This window comes from Toxotes jaculatrix, chromosome 4 (genome assembly GCF_017976425.1).
Source record: "Toxotes jaculatrix isolate fToxJac2 chromosome 4, fToxJac2.pri, whole genome shotgun sequence".
Classification (NCBI taxonomy): domain Eukaryota; kingdom Metazoa; phylum Chordata; class Actinopteri; family Toxotidae; genus Toxotes; species Toxotes jaculatrix.
Window position 1 is genome coordinate 10,958,022 of NC_054397.1, and position 13,565 is coordinate 10,971,586.

At 42.5% G+C, this 13,565-nt stretch overlaps 1 protein-coding gene across 1 annotated transcript; it reads left to right on the top strand.

The window, feature by feature from the left end:
- The first annotated feature begins 1,696 nt into the window (after positions 1 to 1,696).
- On the top strand, positions 1,697 to 12,997 carry LOC121180459 (uncharacterized protein C4orf54 homolog). The gene is made up of 2 exons (XM_041035887.1): positions 1,697 to 6,077; positions 8,401 to 12,997. Exon 1 carries the CDS (start codon positions 1,746 to 1,748, stop codon positions 6,051 to 6,053), a length of 4,308 nt encoding a protein of 1,435 aa, XP_040891821.1. The 5' UTR covers positions 1,697 to 1,745; the 3' UTR covers positions 6,054 to 6,077; positions 8,401 to 12,997.
- Positions 12,998 to 13,565: the final 568 nt, after the last annotated feature.

Consider the following 13,565-nt stretch of genomic DNA (forward strand, 5'->3'; position numbering starts at 1 on the left):
CGCCTTTATCCTAAGGTTGGGTCCATGGATTCATGCTGTTGATGCCAAATTTTGACCCCACCATCTGCTTGACTCACCAGAAATCCAGATTCACCAGACCATGCCATGTTTGTCTTCAACTGTCCAGTTTTGGTGAGCCTGTGTCCACTGCAGCCTCAGATTTCTGTTCTTCGCTGATAGGAGTGGCACCTGGTGTGGTCTTCTGCTGCTGTAGCCCATCTGCTTCAAGGTTGGATGTGTTGTGTGTTCTGAGATGCTTTTCTGCTCACCACAGTTGTAAAGAATGGTTATCTGAAAATGTATTTTGTTTTTGACACCATGCTGAATAAAAACTCTAGAGACTGTTGTGTGAAAATCTCAGGAGATCAGCAGTTTCAGAAAAACTTAAACCAGCCTGTCTGGCACCAACAATCATGCCACAGTCAAAGTCACTGTTTGATGTGAACATTAACAGAAGCTCCTGATCTGTATCTGCAGGATTTTAGGCATTGTACTGCTGCTACATGATTGGCTGATTGGATAAATAAGCAGGTTTACAGGTGTTCCTAATAAAGCGCTCAGTGAACCGCCAGATTGTGGTGCAAAAAGCAGAGATGTTCAGCATGCTCTCCAGCAAGACTGCTTCTCTTGCTTGCATAAATTGCAGACCGATAATCAGCCTGGCCGATAATCAGTCTCTAATATATATAGTATACTGTATGTAAGACTTCTGCATGTGTACCGGCTTTGTATGTATTATATACAGTAATTTCACTTTCTTTGTGCATCTTCTCATTACATGTTATGGTTTTGTCTTGATGTATCTGTTATCACTACACATTCAAAGGAATACAAAAAAGGTACATATGTATCACTACCAGGTCACTTTAACAGGAACTAACAGTTTCCTCTAACTTCTAACTTTAATGTATATACGTCAGGCATTAAGGAACTACAAACATAAAAGTACAAAGGAACTCACATATTCACTCAGACAAACAATTGTCATCAGGAGGGAGCCCAGGGTTCTGCTGCAGGTAAGTGGAGAGGCTCACACCTGAACCTGATCCTATAAATAAGCTACTGATCAAGCTAGACTCCACCTCCTACCTCCCTCTCCTCAGACAGGTCCTCCTCCAGACCCCTGGTAGTCTGCTGGTGTTTAATTCAAGCAGATGTTTAAACCTGAAACGCTTAAGTTTAGTAACTGAGTAAGGATGTATTTATATTTCACTTTTCAAAACAAAAGTGCTTCACAATAAAAGCACTGAATAGCAAACAGGCAGGATAGTGACAAACACAAGAGCAACAGAAGAGAATTTACAAAACAGAAAAGCAGAACATCAGTTAACTATACTATAGTTGGTTTTTTTTTCTTTTTTCTTTTTCTTTTTTAAGTATTTTTAATAGCTTCAAATGCGCCAATAGAGAGGAGCTGTTCTTCCAGAAAAGGTGCTGAATCTTGGCATTTTTTGGAGCTTAGTTTCATTCGACCACCTGCTCCGAAAATCTCTGAAAATGTAACACAAAGTATAAAACAGCATCGCCACATGACACGGAAACCAGCATGGGATTTTCCTTGGGACTCCCCCTATCTCTCACTCTGTCTCTCTCCCTCTCTCTCTCCCTCTCCCTCTCTCTCTCTCTCTCTCACCCACTCACCCTCCTCGCTCTCCGTTCTCCCGTCGCTCCAGCCTGCAGAGTTTTCCGTCCTGTGTCAGGATAACATCGTAAACGAGGACCACCTGACGGTAAGACCGGACTAAATGGAAGCAGCGGAGGAAACTCTCACTTACCTAGATGACACCGGACTTCACAGGAAGCTGCTCCCAGAGGACAAGGATAAGGACAACACGGACAGTAAAGGCCACGCCACCGAGACAAAAAGCGACGAGTCCAACTATGTGGATCTGGACATGAAACCGGACGGCGCAAAAACAGTGAAAGTTACTTTCACTGGCGAGGGAAACCAGCTGTCTGTTATCAAATGCGACAGCTCAAAGCAGGGGACAGAGGACAATCGGGCCGCCGTCTCCGGGCCAATTTCGTGCGAGCCTCCACTGGAAACTCTGATCAAACTTCCCAACACCGGTCAGGGTTCAGAGAATGACAAGCAGCGCCAGGCCGAGCTCGACCCGAGTGACTGCAGCGAACATGTGTGCAGTGAGAGTGATGAGCTCCAATACACGGACATGTATCTGAACAGTAAAACTGAGTCTGATGACGGGGCCAGCGCGGTGTTGTCCGACCACTGCGGCTCTGACACTGTGGAGGACGAGTCTCACTATATCACGACGCACGAAATCCAGCTGACCGAGCTCGACCACGATGTAGATTACGACCTGGGGCGGGGGACCTGTTGGGATTTTGAAGACGACAACCTGGTTTATTCCTTTGTGGATTACGCCTCTTTTGAAAGTGATGAGACGCAGGAGGGGACTTTGCTACTAGAGGGCAGGAGCCAGTCGAAAGTGCAGTCTAATCTTGGTGGAGCAGTTGTCAGCACCGAGCAGGAGGAGAGTGATCTTTGTGACTCAGACAAATGCGCCAGCTCTGATGAGAGCGTGTGCAAAAACCAAATTGGGGACGCAAAGACGGGGAAAATTCATTTATCAATACAAACCACCTCCAGAGCAGTGAACGAGCCCGTCAGTATCCTTGACAACAGCACCTGTGGTTACACAAAACACTTTGGAGACAGGAGCCACTTCTCTTTTGTCAGCTCTGGCGCCTTAGCGGGTCCCTTGTGCGACAGAACCCAATATTTCATCCCTGCTCCGGGCCGTCAGCACCTTGCAACCAAACTGAGACGGAAAGATATTAATGAGTATTCCAGCGGAGCGTCCAGCTCCATCAGTGAGCTGGACGACGCTGATAAAGAGGTGCGTAATTTAACCGCCAAGTCTTTCCGTAGCTTGGCATGTCCATACTTTGATGCCATTAATCTTAGCACCTCTAGTGAGTCCTCGGTGTCGGAATATGGGCTAAATAAATGGTCAGCCTATGTGGATTGGAATTACGGAAACATATCGCGGGGAAGAGAGCGGAGCGTAATTGCGCACAAGACTTCCAGAACAACACTGGAAATGAACAAGACCGTGGACAGTAAGAGGCATGGTAAGTCCATCACTGGCATGAAAGCTCCACAAACCAAAATGTACGCACTCAACAAGAGAACAACTTCTCAGCAAGCTTCCTCTTCCAGCAAAAAGATCGAGCTGAAAGAGCCGGTTCAGCCAAAGCAGCGTGGAGTGACGCTGAATTTCCGCTGTAATGTTGAGGCACCTGAAGGAACAAAGCGTCCAAAATGCTCCAAGAGCACACGATCCAAAGAGATTCCTGGGGCTGTGTTGGCCAGATCAGGGTGTGAGATGCAATATCACCACACGGAAAACATGGGGGACACACACAAAAGGGCAATTTTTGCATCAAGTCTTTTGAAAAACGTAATTTCCAAAAAGATGCAGTTTGAGCAGGAGCGCAAAATGGAAAGGGGTGAAATTTGTGACACATACCCAGCTCTCTCCCCGGAAAGGAGTCTGGGAAGAGGTTTGCAAAGGCAAACTTCAGAGTCAGGCTCGGGATTCACTGTTAATTCTGCTGATGATCAGCGCCTGGAGGGCAGTAGACCCGGTTCCTGTGAGCCTGCAGAGGAGCAGAAAAGCAGTAAAGCACCAGACGACTCAGAAAAGGGACAGCATGAGCCTCCAAAAGCACCGCTCAGCCACGGTCAATGTAGTGCATTTAATTCACTGAAAGTAGATGAGCCAGAACCTGTAAAGGAGGCTGAGCCCCTGGCTGTAAGTGACGCACAGACCACAGCCAAGCAAGGATTAGACACCAGCAACATGTTGACAAAACTGCTTTTTGTTCCGAGCTGCCAGCTTCTTTCAAAACAGAAGGATTTTACAGAAGACTTAACAAGCCACACACCTGTCACAGACACACCTGCTGACCCACAGAAATGTGAAAAAGAGTTCAAAACAGTCAATAATGGAAAAATGGGAGGCAGAGAAGAAACCAAGAAGGGGGGCAAAACACCAGAGATAAAAATATGCCTGAGAAGTGTGAAAGAAAACAAAGGCTGTACACTGAATATTGCCAACCTGTTGACCCCTAAAATAAGTTACAACACTGTTAACACATTCAGGGCAGCAGGTGATGCTAAATGCAACGCTTTATCTGCAACAGATAAAATCCCAAACTTCACAGTTAGAGACATAAGAGACACCAAATGCAAGTTTCAAACGCCAATATATCATGTCAGGGATGTGCGTAAATTGGTAAAAAGCTCATATCGCTTTGTTTCTCTGGATAATAGCGACAGTAAATGTTCCACAGCAGCTGATAAACTTGAGGAAAAGGTCAAACAGGACCCAGTTAAACATTTATTACCTTCTCCTATTGTGATTAAATGTCACTCTGTTAAAACAAATGTTAAATCACAGACAACTGAGGCATCACAGAAACAAGCAGAGGCAGGCGTCCTGTCTGAAACATCCCAAAGTGAAAATGCACCATTGCATTGTGTGACTAGCAGGGTGCCACCTATTGTACCCAAACAGCTGTCAGACCAATCTGAAATCCAGCCAAACACTGAAACCAAACTCGGAAAACAAAGGCAGGACAAGTTCACAGGTGAGACAGCTGAGAGGAGGAATGAGCCTGCGATACCAAAACAGGCTGCGCTCGAGAAGCTTAAAGCTGCAGTCAAAACGATGGAGCAGCTTTATGTGTTCGATCGAAATGAATGGAAGCGTAAAACTGAAGCTCCACAGCCCATCACAGACAGCCACGTGCTTTCACTCATTGCCAGTGAGGAGCAGGGAGCAGAGGAGCTGGAGACAACAAACGCTGAGAGGACTCCTCAGTCCACAGACACAGGCAAACTACAGGAAGGCAAAGGAGCTGTGAATATCATACAAGTCCCGTATAACAGTGACACTTTTAAAACACAACTGCAGCAAAGTAAAACATTTAGTAACAAAAGTGTCCTTCATTTTGGCAACAGCAATAAGGCACATGTCAGCATTAGTTCAGTTAGTAACTCTATTCCACAAATCTCTGCGCTGCAAACATCGTCGACTATGAAAAGCTCCAAGGCGGCTCCACTGTCAGTGAAAATAGAGCCCCCGAAACACGGCAAGGTGGAGCAGGGAAAGGTCAAAATCAGTCCCACTAATCCCACTGTCTCACAGGGCTGTCCGGACTCCGAGAACTACTTAACCATACCGGGGCTGGGGTATACAAATGAAATCAAACTGCTAAATCGAGAGCCCGTGTTGAGGGAGGGGAGTTCAAATGTCAGTCAAGCCCTCACAGGTGACAGCAAGACACCTGAGCAGAAGAGGTCTCCGTTAATCATGGAGTACCCAGCCACAAGCATCTACCATCACTCTGCAGCAGCAACAGCAGGGCCACAAACCCAACAGCAGGTGTTGTGCTTCTCTCCCTCTGTCCCAGCTGTGTCACCTACCTCTTCCACTGGAGAGACAGTCCCACAAACCCAGCGCAAGATGCTTTTAGACCCCTCTACAGGACATTATTACCTGGTGGACACTCCCATACAGGCTGCCACCAAGCGACTGTTTGACCCTGAGACAGGCCAGTATGTGGATGTACCCATGTCCCATTCACCTGTGGCACCTGTCACCCCTGTTACCCCTGTGCCTCTCTCCTACTCCCCCCTGGCACTGAGCCCAGGAGCTTATGCTCCCACCTACATGATCTACCCAAGCTTCATCCCTTCGCCGACTCTCCCAGCTCAGGCGACGTTGCCACAGTCTCCGTGTCACTCTGAGGATGCAGTTGGAGACAAGGTAAAAAATGCCAGAAGTCCTAGGCCGGAAACTAACACAGCGGGTGCAGAGAGTGCATATTACAGCGCAACAGGCGAGGCTTCACAGGGGCCGCTGCAGCTACCTGTGAGTCTGGGACACGTGACCACCAGAGGAGGTGCAACCAGCTCCGAGAGGAAGCCAGTTATCAGCATCACAACGCAACAAGGTCCAAGAATCATCGCCCCTCCTTCCTTTGACGGAACAACAATGAGCTTTGTAGTGGAGCATCGGTGACCAAGAGAATATCTCATCACACATGTAAGCTTGCACGAATTCCAGTTGCTGTGTTAATGATAGACACACCCCTTATGACATGTTTCTGTTCATCAACATGTATAATATTTTGTGTTTTTAAAAAAGTTGCAGACAAGTTCACTGTAAACTTTTATATATTCACGGAATAACTGTTGCATATGCCATTGTAATGCAGGTTAAGTGTCACACTGAGGCATGGAAGCAGTACTTGAGTAGCAATTAATTAACTTAATTATTAAAGTACAGCATGAGGAAAAAAAACTTCACTTCCATATAACACAACAAACTGTATGTTTTACACTGTACAAATCTAGCTTTCAAGTAGAAAAATCAAAGATGTGCATTCGTGTAGAACTACATTCGTTTTTATTTATTTATTTATTTATTAATTTTTTGCGTCGTAAATGTTGCTGGAGGAGAAGTCCGACTCGGCTGCTGCAGCAGTGGCATGTCAGTGTTAATAGACATGCAGTAGCTTCATGACAGGTAACCTGACTCCACTGAGCTCTGGCGGGGCTTGTTGGGAGATTGGATTTTCAGCCACGGCCCACAGCAAGTTGGTTGAGTACCCTTTTCTCTGCATTACACACCGTCGGGCTATTTTGATAGTGTGAGACGAGTTTGTTTACATGGTTTATTCTCAGGGCTGGAAAGTGTCACAGGAAACTATTCCAGTCAGTGACACCTTACTTCAAGTTATTCTTAATCAGTGTTATAAAATGCTTTAATTACTCAGATACCATTACAGTTCCTTAATGTGTTCGTTCCTTGTGCGTGACATTTCGTGAAACTTTCTCCCAGCCGAGTGAGTCGGAACGGTCCTTCTTTTTATACTGACATGAAATCCTCAGTCAACAGTTACAGTATTAGAAAATATTGAAACATGGAAAATACACATAAGATACTGGAGGTGCTGTCATATTTTTAGATACATTTACTATAATTGGCAATTTACAACAAAATAGATGCTGGACTTGTTCACAGGTTGTTGATGGCTTACAACTGCGATGTGTATGTATACACACACACACTCCTAAGACGAGATATAATCAGGAAAAAACAAGTGAAAATATCTGTTGGGAGATTAAAATTAAAAGCAAAATCTTCCATTGCACAAATTGTGAAACTGGAAGTTTATTTTTTCTTATTAACTATCCCTTCTTAATTCTTAATCTCGGACAACTAGATGATTTTTATTTTTTTACAACTTGCAGTCTTTACAATTAACATTACAGTATTATTTCAATGACTGTTAAAATTATGCCACTTAAATTCCCTTAACATAGCTAGTGCATTCAGTAATCACCCGTTTTGTTTTGAGGTTTTTCCATGGAAGACATTTTGATATCTTGTACCAGGAAAGGCACAGGTGTAACTAACTACGTTAATGAGGGCTCAATTCCATTACCCGGGCTTCTCTATGACCTGCTAGCTGACTGCTTAAGATCTAAAATAAATACTGGCTATTTGCTCGATGTAAGTGTAAAGATTTAAGAATAGCAATAAAATTTGATGCGGTTGTTTAGTGAACACTTAAGTAACCCGCTCTGTTGGAGATGAAGTCATAAATGAGGTTTCTCAATATGGACAAGCAAGCAAGAAATAGAAAAAGACATACAGAATAATTCATTCTCAGTTTCTCGTACACTTACAGATACACACTTACAACTAGTCACACTCCATTCTCAGCTAATGTGTCAGAGCAATAATACAACTGCATGAGCATGAGGGATACATGTCAGCTGGGTGTGTGGCAGGCAGGGGCCTAGCATGGGGTTGAGTAGTGGCGTGAAGGGGAACACGGTGTGTGTGTGAGCGTAGCTGCTGCTGCTTGTGGTGGTGGGGGTGTTTGAGGGTGGAGGGAAGTGGGGGCATCGCTGGGATAGTGATGCAGGAGGAAAAGGTCAGGCAATGTAAAGTATTTGTTGTGCTGATGCAGGGAGAGGACAGCTGCTCGGAGAGATCAGATGCTGCTGCAGCTCCAGCTTGGAAGCGAGACTGGGGGGCTGAGATGGGGTCAACTTTTTATAGCCCCCTCCCCCTCTGGTTTTTCCTAAACGGGGAGAAGGAGGTGGAGAACTCTGCCGACCTCCAGCACTCCAACGTAAACAAATCGAGTAGTGTGCCCCCGGCAGTGATCTGGCTGAATCTGGTCAGATGGTTCACAACCAGGAACTGCAAACTGAAAAGGCACTGCGTTACAATGGCTTATGACAATGGCCTCTAACAAAAACTAAACAATATTTTCTCCTCTAAAAACTCACTTTGTTTACATTGCATCTATCTAACTTGCACATTTGTTTCATTTCTTCTTTATCACTTTTAGACATCTCCTGTGAAGAATCTGCCCTCGTTCACCGTAAGTGCAGTTTTCACCCCTGTCACTCCACCCTGTGACCTTCTCCCCAGGACAGCTTCCAACAACAACAATTTCTACCCCCACTCGGTTGTGTTGTTTATCCTTGCAGCAGACATTACTGTATTCTCTATGCATTGCAGCACTTTGTAGGGTAAACGCATTCAGCCACATCCTCTGGCTGATGCTCTGCCACGTTGCTATATGAATCAGCTTTGAAATACTTTCCATTCAGCTGCTGTCTAGAACACCTAACTATACTGAAAAGCTTGTTTGGGCCCTGCAACATGTCTATTCAAAAGGAAACAAGACAGGTCTTACTGTTGTTACTCATCATCAGCTAAACCATTTTAGTATTGAGAGTTAAATGATCGCATGCCTTTAAAGCAAGTCTATGTAACTTTTGAAAGAAAAAAAAACACATTTTTATTTTAACAATGAAAAGCTGAACTCATAGGCGATAACATGCAACGTTGCTAAAATCAGTACACTCAGGGGATTTGCTGCTACAACCTCTCTTGGTTTGGTATGACAGTGTTAGCTAATGTAAGTCAGTTTCATGACATTATGACTCCCATTATGACTCCAAATAGTTAACACTTCATACCTCAGCAGGAGACATGTTTGTTGTTCCCTGAGTATTGTCCCATCACACCATTCTGAGCATGGATGTATCCAAGTGAGTGCCAGTTTATCCCAGTGGCCAAATATGGTGCTGCAAAAAAAACATTCCCTTGCAGCCTGAAAAGTAATTTTCACCATAGACCACAATTATTATTAAAGAGACATCTGAGTGACTTTCTCCTCACGTCCTCCATAGAGGGAGCAGAGCTCTCAGGGGACTCAGGGAAAGACTTGTCCATTTGACCAGTAGAGGTCACTGAGGTTGTCAAAAAGTTACACAGTGACAAGGTGCTGGGGGTGGATGAGATTTTTCCTGAGATTCTCAAGGCTCAGAGCCATTGTCAGGCTGCCTCCTCATTGTCATGTGGAGGTCAGGGACAGTACCTGTGGACTGGCAGACCAGGAAGATGGTTCCCATTTTCTAAAAAGGGAACCAGAAGTTGTTCTCCAACTATTGGGCTATCACACTGCCCAACTTTCCAAGGAAAGTTTATGACTTGGGGTATCTTGTGTTGGGTAGTATGGGATAACAGGGTACCAGGGCTGAGCCATTTGGTCCTTTTATACCAGGGGTGGTAGCTGTGTCCACATTTTCAGCAGGAAGGCTAGCATATTCTCATTGGATATTCGGCTATGCCAGGGTTTTGTCTTTTCACAAATTCCCAAACGCCCCAAGTGAAGGACGTCAAACATCTTGGGGTCTTATGCACAAGTGTAGGTAAAATGAGTGTTGGATTGACAGGCAGATTGGTGCAATGTCAGCAGTAATGCGGATTCTGCACCAGATTATTGTGGTCAAGAGAAAGCTGAGCCAGAAGGCAAAGCTTTCAATTTACCAGTCAATCTGCGTCCCAGCTCTCCCTTATAGTCATTAGCTTGAGGCAGTGACTGAAAGAATGAGACTGCAGATGCAAGCAGCCGAAATGACTTTGCAGTGCAGGGTGGATGCCTTCTGATTGCCCACCAATGGAGGTAGTCCAGACACATTGAACTGGGATCAGACCACAGGCAACCCCAGAGTATGCTTGAGGGATTAAATGTCCCATCAGACCAGGGAATGCCTCGGGAACCTCCAGGAAAAGATGGAGGACATGGCTAGTGAGAAGGACATTTGACTGCTTGCTTTGCCTGCTGCCACCATGATCCTAGATCAGCAGTGGAAAATGGATGGATGAATGGACATTTGTAAGACAGAACATCAGAGACTCCAAGCAAGAAGGTTAATATTTGTAAAATTTTCTGCAACAACTTAAAGTCTGTAGGGTAGGCTGGTGGGGCAAAAGAAAGAGACACCAATTTCTATGTGTAATGGGCTGCACAACTTAGCTGCAGAAATGTAATGCCCTATGTTCTTAATTAGGAGCTTTTACTGATTTTTTTTCCTGGTGTCCAGTATCTGGTTCTCATTATAAATCCATGGTTCTGAGTAAGGTTGCTAATGGTGATGTCTTTAAAGTAAGCAACGTCAGAGGTTACATAGCCTTCCTTTATTTCACACAATGAATTAATTAATTACAGTAAATACAACCTATAATAAATATTGTACACAGTTTTCTGAAGACAGGGACCATATGTCTGCACTGAATTAAAAATAAATAGGTAAATAAGGGGTAATATTAAATCCCTCCACCTTTTCTTTCACAGTAACTTCAGTCAGAAGAGGAATTAAAATTACTGTATTTCAAAATAAGATATTTTAGAGATGTCCCAAATTATTAGTTAAATTGATGTGTATCATTTTACTACCCCCAGCACAGTTATGTTCACATTCACAATAACATTTCCATGTTTTGAAGGAGTTGTTCGCTCATGGTCTATTTGAAGTGTATGTATCCTGTGTCATGTCTCACAAAATGCAGCTAATACCTGCACAACTGATGTGTTGAATGAAGTGTTGTATGTTCAAATTTAAAAGCACACTCCTAGAAGAAGAAGAAAAGAGAAACACACTGAGTGTGTTGCTCAGATGTAGCAGAGCTGGGACTCAGGTTTAACAGTGTACTTAGATCACTAAGTAGTGTTGGGCATAACGAGTCAGAGCCAGCTTAGACATTTAGAGGATAACTTCCTCTACTGGTGTTGATTTATTTTACACTTTTGTGTAATGGAGTTAGTGCGTGTGTGTCTGAATATGTTCGTGTTTGTGGCTGTGAGTTATGTATGGCATTTCAGCATTCTGTGAGAGTACGACAAGGAGTCATGTTACTTTGCTGTAGACAGGGGCGTACAGACTGTACATGTGTTGGGTGTGTCTTTACACTTCACACACAGCAGTGCCGTTTTCTCTTGTCTAAACCCCTTGACCTCTTTCACTTAAATGTGTCTAAAGTGCGGTTTCCTTTCAAATTATAAAGTAACTGATGAAATCCAGACTAGGATTCAAGATTTTTTTTAAATACTGATTTCTCTACAGTTACGTTTTTTATTGTTGTTGTTGTTTTGTTTTTCTGTCCTGTTTCCTTTTGAATATGCAGTGGGGCCTCATAGGTCATTGTGCTTTACTTGACTCAGTTATACCAGCATCCCATGTAGGAATAGTGCAAACTATAGATTGCTATTTTTGGCATGTTTCAAAACTAAACACATTTTAAAGGTATTTGGAGCTGCTGGTCAGTCTGTGTACCTTAATTCTGTAAAATACATGTTATTATGCCTCTGTTACAACAGAATTTATAAAAATTTCCCTATGAGTTGATTTCGTTATAAGTGATATGAATTCATGCAGTGATTTGGACGATTTGTTGTTGACTGTGCAGTAGATTGGAAATGGTTTGCTCTTTAGAGCAAACTGATGTTGCAGCATTTAATGCATTTTGAGGTGAAATAAAAAAAAAACTTAAATTTGTACATTTAATTTCACACATTGCCATTCTTAACATTGGTATTTTAAGTATTATTCACAATTAATGTGCCCCTGAGGCAGCTGTGAGGAGTGCAAGTAAGAGCTATTTATTTAGAAATGATAGGCTCTGTTGTATAGAAATTACTGTTAAGGAAAAAAAATCCATAATTTTTTGCCAAGCATCCAATGTAAAAATTAACCAAAGCAACTTTTCTTAGTATGAACAAGTTCAAATTGAGAGATATGATAGTCTACCTCCTGCCACAGAGTTTTAAAAGCATGTGCTTGAACAGAATGTTATCCAAAGGTGAAAGATAATAAACATATTTTACTAGTTTCAGAGGATTTACTGTAGCACATTTACATATCATTTTAAAACCCTGTGAAGAAGAACGTTAATCACAAATATATTTTAATTCGTAAGATCCAATAAACCAGCTATTCTAATGTTGTCAGAAACATTTAACTCATGAAATCCTTTCCCCTGGATATTATTAGTTTCTTGTATGACCTTTATCTGTGAATAATAATGTACTTAATGCACTTGGATTGTCACTCTTTTGTCACCAATACTGACAGCAACGAATGGTTGTAAACCTTGGTGATAGCAGAGCACTATGTGGACTTATTGTAAAGTGAAACATTTGTAATCGTTTCTGATGAATTTTGCCCAAATATGCACTGTACCATAGATAATGTCATGTGTTTTAAAACATTCTTCCAGATGTCCTTCAACAAACCTGCTGACTTTGAGGTTAAATATGGGAAACTGACTGTATTGATGCTTGCTTTTGTATAAAGAAAGAGGATTAACTGAAGGTGAGATGGTTCGAGATAAGTGCATACAGTATGTGAATGTTCAAAGCAAAAGGGCACATATTTGAATGAAATGCCTTATTGGCATTGTATATGTTTCATGCCTCATGTCAACTGTGTTGCATGGCTGCTGCCGAAAAAGACAGAGGTCAGAATGACAGCAGAGAGGTACCTTGAAAGGAGAAGTAAGTGCTGTGTTTGCACTTACATGCTTGAAAGTAATGAATATGATGAATGAGTGTAATGTAGACTGACAAGCCTACATATGTTTGCAATAAATTCAAAATGCAAGCTACTGAACATGTTTGTGTCCATGAACTTAAAGTACTTTAAGGTGAAACACTTTTGCTCCTTTTGTATCTAATGTGAGCCTTCAAATTGCTTTCTTTAATATGTATATATAAAAGAATTAAAAATAGTTCATGTAGCCAGCTTCTTGCAGCAAAAAAAGTATATTTTCTAAAGAGACACCCTTTGTAAGTTGGAGCTAATGGATTAATTAACTGACTGATCGATTGATTAATAAATCAAGTATTCAAGCCACTGTTGGCTGGTCAAACTGAACTGAACTGAGCATTAGTGAAATTTGACAACATGGGAACCCAAAAGTTGTTTTTATCAATGGTCTATAACTGATCTTTAAAGCATTAATCAATAATTCATTAATCATTAATAGAGCCATTATGGTTGCAGCTTAGTAATCCTTTATTGAATGATGATTTTATAGAAATAAAAAATTTAACATAAGAACAATAAAAAAAACAACCAACCTTGGGCTGAATCATTCATCCCTCACTACTCATGCACCGGTTGATATTCTTCCTTAAACATTTTTGCATATCTTGATTATGAC